At 30.7% G+C, this 18331-nt stretch overlaps 3 protein-coding genes and 1 long non-coding RNA gene across 6 annotated transcripts; 1 reads left to right on the top strand and 3 right to left on the bottom strand.

The window, feature by feature from the left end:
• Window positions 1–58: 58 nt before the first annotated feature.
• Window positions 59–4019, bottom strand: LOC115704584 (ATP-dependent 6-phosphofructokinase 6-like). Its single transcript, XM_030631786.2, has 13 exons — window positions 3217–4019; window positions 3087–3133; window positions 2948–2987; window positions 2760–2822; window positions 2117–2254; window positions 1846–2004; window positions 1693–1746; window positions 1530–1598; window positions 1317–1446; window positions 973–1238; window positions 756–804; window positions 510–664; window positions 59–377 (listed from the first exon to the last, which is right to left on the bottom strand). Exons 1-13 carry the CDS (start codon window positions 3448–3450, stop codon window positions 186–188), a joined length of 1596 nt encoding a protein of 531 aa, XP_030487646.2. The 5' UTR covers window positions 3451–4019; the 3' UTR covers window positions 59–185.
• LOC115704581 (uncharacterized) lies at window positions 4007–16554 on the top strand. 3 transcript variants are annotated; one of them, XM_061115596.1, is made up of 6 exons: window positions 4007–4128; window positions 4566–4721; window positions 5305–5385; window positions 5737–5775; window positions 5950–6478; window positions 16280–16554. In XM_061115596.1, the coding sequence occupies exons 2-5, from the start codon at window positions 4581–4583 to the stop codon at window positions 6046–6048; spliced, it is 360 nt and encodes a 119-aa protein (XP_060971579.1). In that variant the 5' UTR covers window positions 4007–4128; window positions 4566–4580; the 3' UTR covers window positions 6049–6478; window positions 16280–16554. The 3 variants fall into 3 exon arrangements, with proteins under 3 accessions (XP_060971579.1, XP_060971577.1, XP_060971575.1); XM_061115594.1 differs by lacking the exon at window positions 16280–16554 and adding an exon at window positions 6640–7023; XM_061115592.1 differs by lacking the exons at window positions 4007–4128; window positions 4566–4721; window positions 5305–5385; window positions 5737–5775; window positions 5950–6478 and adding exons at window positions 14038–14541; window positions 14892–14930; window positions 15105–15187; window positions 16047–16119.
• Window positions 7369–10749, bottom strand: LOC115704582 (ATP-dependent 6-phosphofructokinase 6-like). The gene is made up of 13 exons (XM_030631785.2): window positions 10516–10749; window positions 10386–10432; window positions 10247–10286; window positions 10059–10121; window positions 9283–9420; window positions 9012–9170; window positions 8860–8913; window positions 8700–8768; window positions 8487–8616; window positions 8143–8408; window positions 7926–7974; window positions 7681–7835; window positions 7369–7548 (listed from the first exon to the last, which is right to left on the bottom strand). The coding sequence occupies exons 1-13, from the start codon at window positions 10747–10749 to the stop codon at window positions 7369–7371; spliced, it is 1584 nt and encodes a 527-aa protein (XP_030487645.2).
• On the bottom strand, window positions 12435–12918 carry LOC133037870 (uncharacterized). Its single transcript, XR_009687858.1, has 2 exons — window positions 12878–12918; window positions 12435–12793 (listed from the first exon to the last, which is right to left on the bottom strand). It is a non-coding gene; the product is annotated as an uncharacterized LOC133037870 (long non-coding RNA).
• Window positions 16555–18331: the final 1777 nt, after the last annotated feature.

Genomic DNA, 18331 nt, shown 5'->3' with positions numbered 1-18331 from the left:
ATGAAAATAAAAAACAATTTATTGATAATCCTAAAAGAGGATTGTAACAAAACAGTACGTAATAATGTGTTCAGATAAAAAACTGATAAAAATGAAAAGTAAAATACACAAGCACAACATTAGCTTTAGCATGCTGTTCATACAAAAATGGGGAGTAACACTTTTGGTGATCTCGTCTGAGGCAGTCAGTCACAGAATAAGAATTGACCATGGTAACCGTTTTCTTCGCTTTCCTCATTTTCAGAGTGGATTTCTGTATGATCATCTTCAAAAGTGTCTGGAGCATTTAGGAAACTTGGTTGATTGGTTGAACCTAGTAGTAGTCTTGCCCACATTCGGTCGGTTACTACAACCTTATTTTGTTTCTCATTAATGCGCTGCATATAAAATAAAAAATTAGGAAGAAAAACAATTATATCAATTTCTACTAGTGATTATGAATGGTAGGACACACCGATCAAGGTTGATGGTGAATTATAATGTATCTACTTTTTCATGGTTAAACTTACATGGAAAGGTATGTAAGCATGTCTTCCATTAACAGGGCCAATTGTGAAACCAGTATATCCTGCCATTGCACCATGTACGGCGCTCTGAGCAAGGAGTGTGCAGCATATGTTGTCGGATGCGTTGCTTGGAATCGCCCGGATCATGTAAGTGGGATCTGCATCACATCATTTTGTTAAGCTACATGTAAGTATGAAAATACCCTTTCTTTTCTTTTTTTTTTTTTAAAAAAAAAAAAAAAAGCTTACCTATATATTTGAGGTTTATGTTAATCTTTTCTTGCGTTGAGAAGTAATCCTACAATACAAAACAACATTAATTAATATAGCAAGTTGCGGAAACATGGATTTCTAGTAGTTTCCCAACAATCGAGCGTTATTGTGTTTAGTGGAACTGGAAAAGTATAAGAGCGAAAACCCTTTTAAAAGCTATTAGGAAATAAGTAGGAAATTCTAGTATTTGTACCTTGATTTTCTGTGTTAACCAGAGTCCAACATCTTGAAGTAGCTTATTGCCAGAAGCATCTTGCTGGTTAATGTTACGAGTATTCTCAGAAAGATTTTCTTGTCCTGCACCTTCAGCTATCACTATTACCATGTGTCCATTCTCTTGAAGTCTTCTTTTGATGTATTCGAATAGTCCTCCAGGTCCTTCGAGGTAAAACGGGGACTCTGGTATCAGGCAACAGTCAACATCTCGGCTTGCAATAGAAGCATACATTGCTATGAATCCTGTTTTAACGAAAATTTATCAGACCACAACATTCATGTAGAGATTAGTAATGTAGTGAACTTAAAATTTAAACTCACCACTATGGCGTCCCATCAACTTGACAACACCAATGCCATTCTCAAAGCTTTCAGCCTCAACATGAGCTGCGTTGATAGCTCGTTGAGCTTCCTCGACGGCAGTATCAAAACCGAAGGACTTATCTATAACCTGAAGTAGAACAATGACAATATTAATCAATATGATACATTCACCAGTTCATAAACAAGTTTGATCATGTTATGAAAAAGTACCGGTATGTCATTGTCTATAGTCTTTGGGATTCCAGCCACTGCAACTTTCAGGCCACGCCTCCTAATTTCCTGTAGGATATGATTTCTTCATTAGTACCATTAAACTAAAAATATTATTATTCAATAGTTTATAGACTGATGTGATCTTCAAACTTGAACTGACCTCAAAAATCACTGAAGCACCCTTTTGAGTTCCATCTCCTCCAATTATGTAGACCTGAGGCCAATCAAATTGAAATTTTCAATGAGTTAATAGAGTTGCATTTGTAAAGATTCTCTTTAGAACCAAGTAAGTCGGGAAAAAAAAGAAACATGCCTGATTGATGCCTCGATTTTGAATACTGTCTACAATTTTTGATGTGTGATGACCTCCACGAGATGTTCCAAGAATGGTGCCACCACGTTTATGAATGTCATTGACAATTTTTGGGGTTAATGGGATTGTGTTTCTAGCATAGAAGCCTTTATATCCACCCTACATTATAACAATAAATAAAGTTCCACCTCATTAAGACTAGACAATTTCAAAGAAATTACTTCATGACTATATAGAGTCCTAAAAACAATATATATTCAGTATCGTTTACCTCAATCCCATGAACTTTGTTTACACCATACATGTGGTGTAAGCAACAAACTATCTCCCTGATCACTGTGTTTAGACCAGGGCATAGACCCCCACATGTGACTATGCAGGCGTTCACTTCTTCTGGTTCAAAAGATACCTATGGAATGAAACAAGTTAATTACTTTTGAATGATATTCAAAACACATGAAGACTAAAACTAAGTGAAAATTATTTTGGAAACTTTAATTTATTTTGAAGAAGATTAACTTTTCAAAATTAAGTTAAGGGACAAAGTTTTATAGTCATTTGATATACAATAATTTTACTAAAAATATATATCATAGTTATATTGACTTGAATTTTCAATTCTTAACTATTTAATGTGTTAAAAATAAAGTTTAAATATTTTGTTACATGTTTGTATTTTTTAATTTTTTTACGAGTGAAATAAATTGTTTGAATCTTATATTCTATATTGTAAATTTTTAAATTTTTTTAAAATATTTTAAATAATTATAATATATATTATCATGTAAGAAAAATTGAGATTATAATTATTTTTTATACTGAAAATGCAAAAATTTATTAGTGTACACAAGCACCCTAAAAAAATTATAATTTTAAAAAGTTTAAAAAAAAATAATAACAAATTAAGTTATTACCTTTTGACGAGGTCCTGCTAGTCGAAAGTGGGGCCCTCTTGGACCGTCCTTCTGGACAACAATCTATATAGAAGAAAAATAAGTAAATTCATAACTATTACTAATTCGATATTAAATAAATATAAAGTAAAACGTAAATAAATAACATTTTGGAATCAATAAAGTAAACGATGAGAATATTCACTTACCTGTTGTGCTACCGAATCATCCTCACCAACAAAACATTGCCTGTTCAAATGTCAATCATTTAATGGTTTAGTTCATTTGGGTTCTAAAGTCAAAAATATAATTGAACACATCACTAAAAACATTAAAATAAAAACTCACCTCACCGCTGAGTAAGTTTGATTATATTGTAATGGATTTGGATAAGTCTGCAAAAGAAAAAAAATATATATAGTAAGAAATAGTTATATTATAGATGATAAAGAAGAAGAGAAATAGTACTTGCACTAACATGAAGGTCAGTGAGGTAATCAGATAGGTGAGGAACATCTTCGAGAATGTAACCGTTGTCACCTGTGATGATTTTAGGAGTTATCATTTCAGTAGTGGAATTGGAATTTAAAGTGGTTGTTGGGATGTATTGTTTGTGATTAGTGGTGTGATCTGGGTAAGAGTTAGAGTTGGTGGGATCAAAACACCGAAACCTTGGTGTTGAAAGGGAATCAGAGCTAGATATTCTGTTCATTAGCTAATTCTTTCTAAGCTTAATTAAGTTTTCAAGCTTTGAAAGTGTAGGGTGCATCTAAATTTCTGCTGTAACTATGCATCTATTTATAGCCTTTTCATTAAATCCTAATTCTATACTAATTAGGAAATTATTTAAATTAATCCTATCTTTTATCATTTTTTTATGATAAATATCTTTTACATGCTGAATTGTAATTCTGCTGCCACCGCTTAATTGAAGCCTTTCATCAATCCTAATTCTATACTAATTAATAAGAACGTATTTAAAATATATATATAAAAATAAGATCTTATTTAAATTAATAAATATCTAAAAGATAATTATAAAAAATCATATGTTTTACCATTTATATAATTTTAAAAGTGCTGAATTAACTTATTTCTGTTTAACCGAACTAAACTACATCCATTCAATTATATTGTAAATATATAAAAATCTGTTTTTATTTTTTTCCGACATTTTATTATTTGTAAAAATAAAACTATTATAAAAATATTATTAAATCTAAAAACATATTTTAAAATATATTAATTTTATTAAAGGTAAGAAATTAAAATATATATATATATATCATTTCAATTTACTTCGAGTGTCTTTAAAAAAAAAAATTATTTCGAGTGTTCATCTCACCGTTTACTTCGATCAGTGAAGAATCGTTTTGGATCCATCGATGAGGTATGTATTTCTTATGAGGTTCTATCGGATGTGAACTTTTTGTGCAGATACATTTTGGTGGTAACTATGTATATTGGTAGTTTCATCTTGATTTTAGAATATATCTTTTCTTAGATCCTGTTTTCTCTAACTTATTTATGCATAATATTTTGTTTTTTTTATCAATCTACCGGGGGTGAGTTAGATGATGATTGGAAGTCATTAGAATAGGACCATATAGCAAACTGGTCTCTGAGACTTGATACTTATGTGATGTTATTAAAATAAAAGAAACTGTTTTGTAGTGCTGCTTGTTGAACTTAGAAGTTATTTGTTAGTTTCAAATTTCAACTCCTTCACCTTTCGAAAATTACATTTTCTTTTCCATCTTTGTGAAGGAAGAAAATTATTTTTGTTATTGTTTGGACCAACTTATATAATTATTTTTGTTATGTCAGCTTGGAGTTTTTGAAATGTCACAATTAGGATTGAAAGCAGTTTTAAACCCCAGCGAGATGTTTCTAAGTGAGGAGTATTCAGGCTCAGATGTTTTGGCGGGTTTAGCTGTTGCTGTTACCATGGATGGATCTCGAAGTTTTCTTGTAGAGATTCAGGTTGGTTTTCTATAGTTAATGACATTAATTTTCCATGTTGAAAACTCTGATTTACATTTTGAAATGACAAGGTCAAACTGGCACCCTTTTTCATTTTCATTTTATTTTCCCCCTTTCTGTGGAGTACACGATTTTTTTTTAGACTCATAGTTTTCATCTATTGTGATGTAAATGCCTTTTTCTCCGCAGGTTCTTGTTTAGAAATTTTGACAGCTGTTGTAATCATACAGTGATGAGGTTACTATACCTGAAAATTTTACATTCTTTGCCCTGTTGGAAAACCCATTTTCATTCTACTGTTTTGTTTGATTGCAATTTAAAGCATTGGAGTATTATTCCAATAGAAATCATTCCAATGCACAATCAAAGATATTTAGTTTTTACTCATGTTAAATTTAATCCATTTCTCATTTTTCTTTACCATTCCTTTGTTTTCATTTATCTCAATCACATGTACCCTTGGATTTTTAATTATGGGTTACCATTCAACTCTTATTAAGTGCTGTGTAACCAGCACCAAATTTTTTTTAGCGTATTTTCTTCTAATTGCCTTCTTATTTTTAGTGAATGTTAAATTTTGCAGGCATTATGTGTGTCTGGTAGTTCAACAATTTCACGGCAGGTTAATGGAATAAATGGAAGCAGAGCTGATATGATAATCTCAGTAAGTAAACCTCTGTTTCTATTTTTCTTTATAATAGATCGTAAGAAGATATTAATTTAGTATGTGCTACTTATTCATTTTGATATAAAATTTGAACTGCAATGTAAGGATGTATATTCAAAATCTACAATGTTAACTTTTGTAATTTTAAAGTAATAATATATTCCTTTACATTTGAAATTATCAATTAGTTTAATCTTTGCATTTTCTCCTTATCATTTTATTCTGAGTCCATTTTGAAGTGGAGCAGAAACTTGTTAGCGAATATCTATTTCGAATTAAATTTCTCTTTATTTGTGTTTGCCCTTAAGACTTTTTTGAATTAATTGTTTCATTACTTCCAAATTCTAGGTTATTGTGAAGCAAGCTGGACTTATGCTCCAACAGAATGTAAGTAGAAAATTAAGTAGAAATTTGTGCCTACTTTTCCACATTAGTATGCTAAGTTTTCTCGTTATGGTTTATTTAATGCCGTCTCTTACTGTTGCCACTGTGATTACCATTACCTTAGCTCTTTGTTTCTTTGGAAATATCTCCTCTAATTTTGAGCTCCTCTTATTGTAGGCTATTTTCTTGAATGTTGTCAGTGGGATAGTGCTGACAGAGACGGCAGGGGATCTTGCTATAGCAGCTGCAATATGTAGCAGGCATGTTTTATTCTAGTGATTAATTTCTGCTATTTCTTTACCAACTTAGGCCTATATCTTTTGCAGAGGAAATTACAAGGAAAAAGAAGCAAGAAAATATTTTTCCAGCCTTATAAAATTATTTGCATATTTTTTTAGTTTTGACTTTCTTAATGTCTTTGTGATTAATTCCAAGTCCTCGAAATTTGCGGTTTTTTTTTGTCTACAATTTTATGTCTTCATAAATAGACTTAAGTTATCCATGAGGTTTACATTATTTGTTGTTAATATCCACGACCCCTTTACTAGCGATTCCTGCTAGCATCATCACCATCCTCTCTTTATACGAGTTGATTAAATTTTATATACATATTTCATGACTTTTTTTCTTCAGTTTCTTGGAGTTACCTATTCCTAATAATATAGCCTTCATTGGCGAAATTGGCCTTGGTGGCGAGCTTCGCACGGTAAGAATCTGATCGTAATTGCACTGGTAATTGCTGAAGTATTTTGTATATTATGTCTAAGCATGGGGCTTGTTTGCATTGCATGTGTAAAATTTAAATTTCAACCATTCTTAAATTATAAGCATATGAATCTCTTGCATTTGGGTTGGTTTTCTTTGTAGGTTCCAAGAATGGATAAAAGAATACATACGGTGGCGAAATTAGGTTACAAAAAGTGTGTAATACCAAAATCAGCGGAGAAATCTATTGGAGCTTCAGCTTATGAGGGGATGGAAATCGTAGCTTGTAGGAATCTCAAAGAGGTTATCAACCGAGTATTTTTAACCCGTTGAAGTGAGCTAAACGCCACTTTTCTTTTTGCATTGGATATTGTTCGACTCTGTATATATTACGTGTAAATTTACTTGGCTAATTAATACCTATGCTCTTGCTTAGTTATTTATTTATTATCGGCATAGGTAGGGTTTTAGGCATATTATATCATATTATTCAACAAAAGCATATTCATGTTTTTATGGATGGTTGAATCAAAGTATATTTTTAGAGTCGTGTGTAAGCATTTTTTATACATGAAAATAAAAAACAATTTATTGATAATCTTAAAAGAGGATTGTAACAAAACAGTACGTAATAATGAGTTCAGCTAAAAAACTGACAAAAATGAAAAGTAACAGACACAAGCACAACAGTAGCTTTAGCATGCTGTTCAAATAAAAATGGGGAGTAACACTTTTGGTGATCTCGTCTGAGGCAGTCAATCACAGATTAAGAATTGACCATGGTAACCGTTTTCTTCGCTTTCCTCATTTTCAGAGTGGATTTCTGTATGTTCAAACAAAAATGAGAAGTAACACTTTTGGTGATCTCGTTTGAGGCAGTAAATCACAGAATCAGAATTGACCATGGTAACCATTTTCTTCGCTTTCCCCATTTTCAGAGTGGATTTCTGTATGATCATCTTCAAAACTGTCTGGAGCATTTAGGAAACTTGGTTGATTGGTTGAACCTAGTAGTAGCCTTGCCCACATTCGGTCGGTTACTACAACCTTATTTTGTTTCTCATTAATGCGCTGCATATAAAATAAAAAATTAGGAAGAAAAACAATTATATCAATTTCTACTAGTGATTATGAATGGTAGGACACACCGATCAAGGTTGATGGTGAATTATAATGTATCTACTTTTTCATGGTTAAACTTACATGGAAAGGTATGTAAGCATGTCTTCCATTAACAGGGCCAATTGTGAAACCAGTATATCCTGCCATTGCACCATGTACGGCGCTCTGAGCAAGGAGTGTGCAGCATATGTTGTCGGATGCGTTGCTTGGAATCGCCCGGATCATGTAAGTGGGATCTGCATCACATCATTTTGTTAAGCTACATGTAAGTATGAAAATACCCTTTCTTTTCTTTTTTTTTTTTTGAAAAAAAAAAAAAAGCTTACCTATATATTTGAGGTTTATGTTAATCTTTTCTTGCGTTGAGAAGTAATCCTACAATACAAAACAACATTAATTAATATAGCAAGTTGCGGAAACATGGATTTCTAGTAGTTTCTCAACAATCGAGCGTTATTGTGTTTAGTGGAACTGGAAAAGTATAAGAGCGAAAACCCTTTTAAAAGCTATTAGGAAATAAGTAGGAAATTCTAGTATTTGTACCTTGATTTTCTGTGTTAACCAGAGTCCAACATCTTGAAGTAGCTTATTGCCAGAAGCATCTTGCTGGTTAATGTTACGAGTATTCTCAGAAAGATTTTCTTGTCCTGCACCTTCAGCTATCACTATTACCATGTGTCCATTCTCTTGAAGTCTTCTTTTGATGTATTCGAATAGTCCTCCAGGTCCTTCGAGGTAAAACGGGGACTCTGGTATCAGGCAACAGTCAACATCTCGGCTTGCAATAGAAGCATACATTGCTATGAATCCTGTTTTAACGAAAATTTATCAGACCACAACATTCATGTAGAGATTAGTAATGTAGTGAACTTAAAATTTAAACTCACCACTATGGCGTCCCATCAACTTGACAACACCAATGCCATTCTCAAAGCTTTCAGCCTCAACATGAGCTGCGTTGATAGCTCGTTGAGCTTCCTCGACGGCAGTATCAAAACCGAAGGACTTATCTATAACCTGAAGTAGAACAATGACAATATTAATCAATATGATACATTCACCAGTTCATAAACAAGTTTGATCATGTTATGAAAAAGTACCGGTATGTCATTGTCTATAGTCTTTGGGATTCCAGCCACTGCAACTTTCAAGCCACGCCTCCTAATTTCCTGTAGGATATGATTTTCATTAGTACCATTAAACTAAAAATTTATTATTCAATAGTTTAGAGACTGATGTGATTTTCAAACTTGAACTGACCTCAAAAATCACTGAAGCACCCTTTTGAGTTCCATCTCCTCCAATTATGTAGACCTGAGGTCAATCAAATTGAAATTTTCAATGAGTTAATAGAGTTGCATTTGTAAAGATTCTCTTTAGAACCAAGTAAGTCGGGAAAAAAAGAAACATGCCTGATTGATGCCTCGATTTTGAATACTGTCTACAATTTTTGATGTGTGATGACCTCCACGAGATGTTCCAAGAATGGTGCCACCACGTTTATGAATGTCATTGATAATTTTTGGGGTTAATGGGATTGTGTTTCTAGCATAGAAGCCTTTATATCCACCCTACATTATAACAATAAATAAAATTCCACCTCATTAAGAGTAGACAATTTTAAAGAAATTGCTTCATGACTATATAGAGTCCTAAAAACAATATATATTCAGTATCGTTTACCTCAATCCCATGAACTGTGTTTACACCATACATGTGGTGTAAGCAACAGACTATCTCCCTGATCACTGTGTTTAGACCAGGGCATAGACCCCCACATGTGACTATGCAAGCGTTCACTTCTTCTGGTTCAAAAGATACCTACGGAAGGAAACAAGTTAATTACGACGTGGTTTTCTTATTAGAATAAGGTGACTTACTTTTGAATGATATTCAAAACACATGAAGAGAAAAACTAAGTGGAAATTATTTTGGAAACTTTAATTTATGTTTTTATGAAGAAAAAAAGAAGATTTACTTTTCAAAATTAAGTTAAGAAAAAAGTTGAAGAATATGATAAAATCATATTAACTATTGAAAAAGAAAAACTATAAAAAAAATAGGGACAAAGTTTTATGGTCCTTTGATATACAATAATTTTACTAAAAATATATATCATAGTTATATTGACTTGAATTTTCAATTCTTAACTATTTAATGTGTTAAAAATAAAGTTTAAATATTTTGTTACATGTGTGTATTTTTTAAGTTTTTTACGAGTGAAATAAATTGTTTGAATCTTATATTCTATATTGTAAATTTTTTAAATTTTTTTAAATTTTTTTAAAATATTTTTTATAATAATTATACATTATTATATATTATCATGTAAGAAAAATTGAGATTATAATTATTTTTTATACCGAAAATGCAAAAATTTATTAGTGTACACAAGCACTCCACAAAAAATTATAATTTTAAAAAGTTTAAAAAAAAATAATAACAAATTAAGTTATTACCTTTTGACGAGGTCCTGCTCGTCGAAAGTGGGGCCCTCTTGGACCGTCCTTCTGGACAACAATCTATATAGAAGAAAAACAAGTAAATTCATAACTATTACTAATTCGATATTAAATAAATATAAAGTAAAACATAAATAAATAACATTTTGGAATTAATTAAGTAAACGATGAGAATATTCACTTACCTGTTGGGCTACCGAATCATCCTCACCAACAAAACATTGCCTGTTCAAATGTCAATCATTTAATGGTTTAGTTCATTTGGGTTGTAAAGTCAAAAATTTAATTGAACACATCATTACAAAGATTAAAATAAAAACTCACCTCACCGCTGAATAAGTTTGATTATATTGTAATGGATTTGGATAAGTCTGCAAAAGAAAAAAAAAATATATAGTAAGAAATAGTTACATTATAGATGATAAAGAAGAAGAGAAAGAGTACTTGCACTTACAGGAAGGTCGGTGAGGTAATCAGATAGGTGAGGAACATCTTCGAGAATGTAACCGTTGTCACCTGTGACGATTTTAGGAGTTATCATTTCACTAGTGGAATTGGAATTTGAAGTGGTTGTTGGGATGTAGTGTTTGTGATTAGTGGTGTGATCTGGGTAAGAGTTAGAGTTGGTGGGATCAAAACACCGAAACCTTGGTGTTGAAAGAAAATGAGAGCTAGATATTCTGTTCATTAGCTAATTCTTTCTAAGCTTAATTAAATTTTCGAGCTTTGAAAGTGTAGGGTGCATCTAAATTTCTGCTGTAACTATGTATCTATATATAGCCTTTTCATCAAATCCTAATTCTATACTAATAAGGAAATTATTTAAATTAATTCTATCTTTTATCATTTTTTTATGATAAATATCTTTTACATGCTGAATTTTAATTCTGCTGCCACGCTTAATTGAAATCTTTCATCAATCCTGATTCTATACTAATTAATAAGAACTTATTTAAAATATATATATAAAAAAATAAGATCTTATTTAAATTAATAAATATCTAAAAGATAATTATAAAAAATCATATATTTTACCATTTATATAATTTTAATAGTGCTGACTTAATTCATTTCTGTTTAACCGAACTAAACTACATCCATTCAATTATATTATAAGTATATAAAAATCTGTTTTTATTATTTTCTGAAATTTTATTATTTGTAAAAATAAAACTATTATAAAAATATTATTAAATCAAAAATGATATTTTTAAATATATTAATTTTATTAAAGATAAGAAATTAAAATATATATATATATTTATATCATTTCAATTTACTTCGAGTGTCTTTTAAAAAATATTACTTCGAGTGTTCAATCAATTTTAATAATTTGAATGTTTAAAGATAAAATTTATTTTATTTTAGGAAGCTATAACTTTAAATACATTTGGTAGTCTACTTAAACTAAAAAATTAAAATAGTATTCTTGTTTCTTCTACATGAAGTCAGGAACTAAATCCTCTTATGATAAATATTAGGTTTTAACTATTATTATATATAAATTATACTGGAAGAGTTTCTAACAACTAATTTACTTTACTTTTTATAATATATCACTAACATTTATTTTTTTTAAAGTAGTATAAACATTTTATATTACACAGGCTTTTTTTTTTAGTTTTTTTTTTTACATAATTTAAATATTATTTTTTAAAATATATATTTAATTTAGTTTATTATATGTTAATGTGTATGATTAGAAGAAATAAAAGAAAAGGTCTAAAATTATTTATAAAAAATCGAGGAAAAGTTCAGTTTCATTTAGTTATTAATTTTATTCAGTTTCCTTATCCACATTTGAGGTTTTTAGCATAAATTTTAATTGGAAAAGTACATCTAAATACAGAGCATTGAAGATATTCTCAATATAATAGTTTAGTGACGTAATATATTACAGGTGAAATTACGTATAAAGAATTCTACATGATTCCAATTAAATTTATGAAAAATATTAAGAAACACCTTTAACGTATTAGTCACCACAATAAGTAATATATTGTTATTTGTACATTTTAATATTACATTTAATATATTTTAATTTAATAAATAAGATGGAAAACTAATATTCATTTAATAAAATATGGAATGTTAGATAATAACTTTTAGACTATTAGTATTTTTCTCAAAATTTAACTATGACATAAAGAAATTAAACATATTATATGGGATATACAATATTAAATTCACTTGATTGAACTCATATATATTTGAAGAAAAAGAAGAAAGATATGGTTATCATGGAGGGGATGACATAAAAAGGTGATAATAGTTTTTCTTAGTGTAGTATATATTAATTTATTTTTCGCTAATAATTTTTTATTGATGACTGAATGCAGTATACTTTACTTGGACCTTAAAATATTCCAGTGCTAAAATAGAAAACCATAGAAAATGATAATCTTAAAAGAGGATTCTAATGATACAGACTACAGTATATTCATTTGAAAACCTTATGACACATTATTTAGCATGTTGTTCAAACGAAAATGAAATTCAACACTTTTTGTGATCTGTCTAGACTAGAGGCAGTCTCTCTCAGCTTATTAAGCTTTGACCATTATAGCCGTTTGGTTCGCTTTCCCCATTTTCAGCATGGATTTCTGTTTCATTTTCTTCATGATCATCTTCAAAACTATCTGCAGCATTTAGAAAACTTGGCTGATTGGTTGAACATAGTAGTCTTGCCCACATTCTGTCAGTTAAACCTTATTCTGTTTCTCATTAATCCTCTGTACAGAAAAAAGAAAAAAAAACAATTATATCATTTTTACTACACTAACTATATGTATGTATATTTGCATAGTTAAACTTACATGGAAAGGTATGTAAGCATGTCTTCCATTAACAGGGCCAATTAACCGTGAAACCAAAGATACCACTGCCATTGCACCTGTGATGATCGGTAGTCCGTGATCCGTAAGGGGAAATACCGGCAGCTGTGCAATCCCACACCGCACAGGGGAAGGTCAAGTGGGATGATTCCGAGGATCGTGTAGGTATGGGACTACACAGTTGAAGAGGGCTTAAATGGATTGATTGGTACTACCTATATCAACAAGGTGCATCTTGTTTTTCGGTAGCCCATCTCGAAAGAACTCCACAGTTAAGCGTGCTTGGCTTGGGGTAATTTAAGGATGGGTGACCTCCTGGGAAGTTTTCCCAGGAAGCGTGCGAGTGAGGACAAAGCATGCTGGAAACACTCGTGTTGGTCCGTAAGGTCGGATCGTCGATCCGTGAAGCGGCCCAGGAGTGGACGTACTCGTGTATAAGAGCCATTAGTACGTGGGTGTAAGGACCCAACGTGGAGGCTTGAAGCGGGGACGTTACAAATGGTATCGCAGCCTTCGACCCGGCCTGGAAGTGTGGTCGACGAGGACGTCGGACCCCGTAAGGGGGTGATCAGGATGGCCGTAGTCCCGTGATCCGTAAGGGGAAATACCGGGAATGTGGCAATCCCACACCGCCCAGGGAAGGTCGAGTGGGATGATTCCGAGGACCTGCAGGTATGGGACTACACAAGGTTGAAGCAGGCTTAAATGGATTGATGATGTACTACTTATATCAACAAGGTGCATCTTGTTTTTCGGTAGCCCATCTCGAAAGAACTCCACAGTTAAGCGTGCTTGGCTTGGGGTAATTTAAGGATGGGTGACCTCCTGGGAAGTTTTCCCAGGAAGCGTGCGAGTGAGGACAAAGCATGCTGGAAACACTCGTGTTGGTCTGTAGGGTCAGTCGTCAGTCCATGAAGCAGCCAGAGTGACGTACTCGTGTATAAGAGCCATTAGTCTGTGGGTGTAAGGACCCAATGGAGGCTTGAAGCGGGGACGTTACAGCACCATGTACGGCACTCATAGTTTTCATCTATTGTGATGTAAATGCCTTTTTCTCCGCAGGTTCTTGTTTAGAAATTTTCACAGCTGTTGTAATCATACAGTGATGAGGTTACTATACCTGAAAATTTTACATTCTTTGCCCTGTTTAAAGTTTAAATAAAGTATCAGGACAATAATAATTTACATATCACTGTTGGAAAATCCGTTTTCATTCTACTGTTTTGTTTGATTGCAATTTAAAGCATTGGAGTACTATTCCAATAGAAATAATTCCAATGCACAATTAAAGATATTTAGTTTTTACTCATGTTAAATTTAATCCATTTCTCATTTTTTTTTACCATTCCTTTGTTTTCATTTATCTCAATCACATGTACCCTTGGATTTTTAATTATGGGTTACCATTCAACTCTTATTAAGTGCTGTGTAACCAGCACCAAATTTTTTTAGCGTATTTTCTTCTAATTGCCTTCTTATCTTTAGTGACTGTTAATATGGACCATTTGCTATCTTTACCGAAAAAAAAAATGAATTATCCCCTTCTTTTATAATTAATTTTGCAGGTATTATGTGTATCTGGTAGTTCAACAATTTCACGGCAGGTTAATGGAATAAATGGAAGCAGAGCTGATATGATAATCTCAGTAAGTAAACCTCTGTTTCTATTTTTCTTTATAATAGATCGTAAGAAGATATTAATTTAGTATGTGCTACTTATTCATTTTGATATAAACATTGAACTGCAATGTAAGGATGTATATTCAAAATCTACAATGTTAACTTTTGTAATTTTAAAGTAATAATATATTCCTTTACATTTGAAATTATCAATTAGTTTAATCTTTGCATTTCTCCTTATCATTTTATTCTGAGTCCATTTTGAAGTGGAGCAGAAACTTGTTAGCGGGTATCTATTTCGAATTAAATTTCTCTTTATTTGTGTTTGCCCTTAAGACTTTTTTGAATTAATTGTTTCATTACTTCCAAATTGTAGGTTCTTGTGAAGCAAGCTGGACTTATGCTCCAACAGAATGTAAGTAGAAAATTAACTACAAATTTGTGCCTACTTTTCCACATTAGTATGCTAAGTTTTCTCGTTATGGTTTATTTAATGCCGTCTCTTACTGTTGCCACTGTGATTACCATTACCTTAGCTCTTTGTTTCTTTGGAAATATCTCCTCTAATTTTGAGCTCCTCTTATTGTAGGCCATTTTCTTGAATGTTGTCAGTGGGATAGTGCTGACAGAGACGGCAGGGGATCTTGCTATAGCAGCTGCAATATGTAGCAGGCATGTTTTATTCTAGTGATTAATTTCTGCTATTTCTTTACCAACTTAGGCCTATATCTTTTGCAGAGGAAATTACAAGGAAAAAGAAACAAGAAAACATTTTTCCAACCTTATAAAATCTTTTGCATATTTTTTAGTTTGACTTTCTTAGGTGCCGTTTGGTAAGATTTTTTTATCAGTTTTCTGTTTTTAAAATTGAAAAAGTGAAAATATTTTTCAAAAACATGTTCTATAAAACTGTTTTTATTTTTCAATTTTTTAATTGATAATCAAAATTTTAAAAACAAAAAAAATCACTTTCAATATTTTTTTAAACAGTTTTTTTTCTTAATTAATATCTTGAACTTCGATCATGACCCGGACCCAAATCCCCCCACGGTCCTGGCGCTGAATCCGACCTCTAACTTGAACCCAAATCCGACCCCGGACCTAGACCCAACGTAAATAAAATCAAAAAATGAAAATGAAAATGAATTTTACAGAACACACTTTTGTTTTCTGTTTTTAAAATTGAAAAATAAAAGTGGTTACAGAACGCATTTTTGTTTTTCAAAAGCAAAATTTTTAAAAACAAAAATTTTACTTTCATTTTGTAATTATAAAATTAGAAAACAAAAGTGTTACCAAACGACAGCTTAATGTTTTTGTGATTAATTCCAAGTCGTCGAAATTTGCCGTTTTTTTTTTTCTACAATTTTATGTCTTCATAAACAGACTTAAGTTATACATGAGGTTTACATTATTTGTTGTTAATATCCACGACCCCTTTACTAGCGATTCCTGCTAGGATCATCACCATCCTCTCTTTATACGAGTTGATTAATTTTTTTATACGTATTTAATGATTTTTTTTCTTCAGTTTCTTGGAGTTCCCTATTCCAAATAATATAGCCTTCATTGGCGAAATTGGCCTTGGTGGCGAACTTCGCACGGTAAGAATCTGATCTTAATTGCACTGTACCTGCTGAAGTAATTTGTATATTATGTCTAAGCACGGGGCTTGTTTGCATTGCATGTGTAAAATTTAAATTTCAACCATTCTTAAATTGTAAGCATATGAATCTCTTACATTTGGGTTGGTTTTCTTTGTAGGTTCCTAGAATGGATAAAAGAATACATACGGTGGCGAAATTAGGTTACAAAAAGTGTGTAATACCAAAATCAGCGGAGAAATCTATTGGAGCTTCAGCTTATGAGGGGTTGGAAATCGTAGCTTGCAGGAATCTCAAAGAGGTTATCAACCGAGTATTTTTAAAGGAAATTTTTAATTATATACTTAATTATAAAATAATTAATAAATATACCGTCAATCATTTAAATGATACATTGAGCGGTAATGATGTACTACATATATAAATAAATATATGATATATATATTTTTTTTTTAGTTATTGTCAAACTCAAATGGCACATTGCTTTTTTTTTTTTTATCATTTTCACTTTTCTTAATTATGCTGACTAATCTCTCTTTTTGATTTATTTATTTATTTTATTTTATAAATCTATCTCCATTTCTATTTTTTACAATTAAAAAAAATAACAACTACATCATTTATCATATTGATTAAAATATAATATTATTACAATTTACTTATTAAGTTGATCATTTTAATATGTGGATAGTGTATAATTTATACCATCACCAAATAAGATATTTAAAATATAAATTAATCATTTAGTTTCTTTTATAAATTCTTCAAATAAAATAATAAAAATTTTACTCAAATAAAATCAAATATGTACTATACTAAAAATATTTTTTTTATTAGGACTAATCTATCCAGAAAATATTTATTTTATATTATTTAAGAGTTACTAGATGTTATCAAAAAGTAAGGTACTACAATACTAATTAATTTTTTTTTAATAAGCTATACTTTGAGATAATAGCATCTCATATGCATCTTTGTTACCTACCAATAAATTACTTTTAAATCATATTTTTCACTAATTAGTTACTTTTAAAACTATAATTTTATTATTAAATTATATTATTGATGAAGATACATTTATCTTACTTATATCTATTCTATATAAAGTGTGCCTATATAACTAAAATTCTTAGTTTTTGAGAAATTTATGGGTGACTTTTAATTTTTATTTAATAAAATAATAAAATATTATTTATATATAATAAAATAATAATAAAACAAACCCCATTAATATTTGAACTGATATTTAGGTGACTTTTAATTTTTATTTAATAAAATAATAAAATATTATTTATATATAATAAAATAATAATAAAATAAATTCCATTAATATTTGAACTGATATTTGATGCTAAATATTCGAGAATCACAACACATTTAAAAAAAAAAAAAACCCGGGATTTGATACTCTGAGACTCTCAATTAAAAAAAAAAACAAGTAATATGCTCATCAAATTTGTATTTATTTTTAAACATGGTGAAAAAATGAATTATCTTTCATATTATTCAACAGAGTAAAACAAGTTTTATATTAGTTTACTATTCAATAACCTTGTCAAGAATTCTTGTAAGTTGTAACCACAAAATTGCCAGGTCAAACTAACACTTTCATTGCAATATTCACAGACTAACTACAAAATTATTTCATAGCATTTACAGAACCGCACACCCCCAATCATCTTTAATATGGACGTATCAGAAGCCAGATCATTAACCTAAATTGGTTAGTTCTATTATGTTTTGGAACAAATCGTCTATAATATAAAAAACCCATCATACTTGTATCTTGAAACATTCTTCAGGAACCAAGATTTTAAAACACAATTGTTACCTCCTTAAGGTCAACCCACTCCCAAGTCTCATTTGTTGTATTTATATAATAGACCAAAGCATGCCGGCCCTGTAAATAATAAGAAAATCAAACGTGGTTTAAATCTCAAGGCAATAGAGCCTTTTCCGTTAAATCTCAAAGATACATAAATATACAAGATAAAAAAGCCAATCTAAGAAGTGGGTGCCACGTTAAAGCTAAGGAAACATTAAGCAACTGTTAGGCTTGTTTTACAATTTATGGTGTTTTAAAAGAACATATCGAAACAGAAACACATAAAAAAACCTCCACATCATTTAATTTTTTTAAGGTAGTGTTTAACTAGGAGATCTAACGAGTTTCGCCCCTTCGCTAATGGCTTCTAAGAGTTCAAATTCCAGT

Source organism: Cannabis sativa, chromosome 1 (genome assembly GCF_029168945.1).
Source record: "Cannabis sativa cultivar Pink pepper isolate KNU-18-1 chromosome 1, ASM2916894v1, whole genome shotgun sequence".
NCBI classification, from domain to species: domain Eukaryota; kingdom Viridiplantae; phylum Streptophyta; class Magnoliopsida; order Rosales; family Cannabaceae; genus Cannabis; species Cannabis sativa.
This window is presented reverse-complemented; position numbering and strand designations above follow the sequence as displayed.

Excerpts from the sequence above, each read along its gene's own strand:
- LOC115704581 (XM_061115592.1), top strand. Across the intron at positions 15,188-16,046 it reads GCAGCTGCAATATGTAGCAG|TTTCTTGGAGTTCCCTATTC; the intron begins GCATGTTTTATT and ends TTTTTTCTTCAG. Across the intron at positions 16,120-16,279 it reads TTGGTGGCGAACTTCGCACG|GTTCCTAGAATGGATAAAAG; the intron begins GTAAGAATCTGA and ends TTTTCTTTGTAG.
- LOC115704584 (XM_030631786.2), bottom strand. The coding sequence starts at position 3,450 with ATGAACAGAATATCTAGCTCTGATTCCCTTTCAACACCAAGGTTTCGG. Across the intron at positions 2,255-2,759 it reads TAGCAGGACCTCGTCAAAAG|GTATCTTTTGAACCAGAAGA; the intron begins GTAATAACTTAA and ends TTCATTCCATAG. Across the intron at positions 1,239-1,316 it reads GTTGATGGGACGCCATAGTG|GATTCATAGCAATGTATGCT; the intron begins GTGAGTTTAAAT and ends TCGTTAAAACAG.
- LOC115704582 (XM_030631785.2), bottom strand. The coding sequence starts at position 10,749 with ATGAACAGAATATCTAGCTCTCATTTTCTTTCAACACCAAGGTTTCGG. Across the intron at positions 8,914-9,011 it reads AAAATCGAGGCATCAATCAG|GTCTACATAATTGGAGGAGA; the intron begins GCATGTTTCTTT and ends GATTGACCTCAG. Across the intron at positions 8,769-8,859 it reads GTGCTTCAGTGATTTTTGAG|GAAATTAGGAGGCGTGGCTT; the intron begins GTCAGTTCAAGT and ends CATATCCTACAG.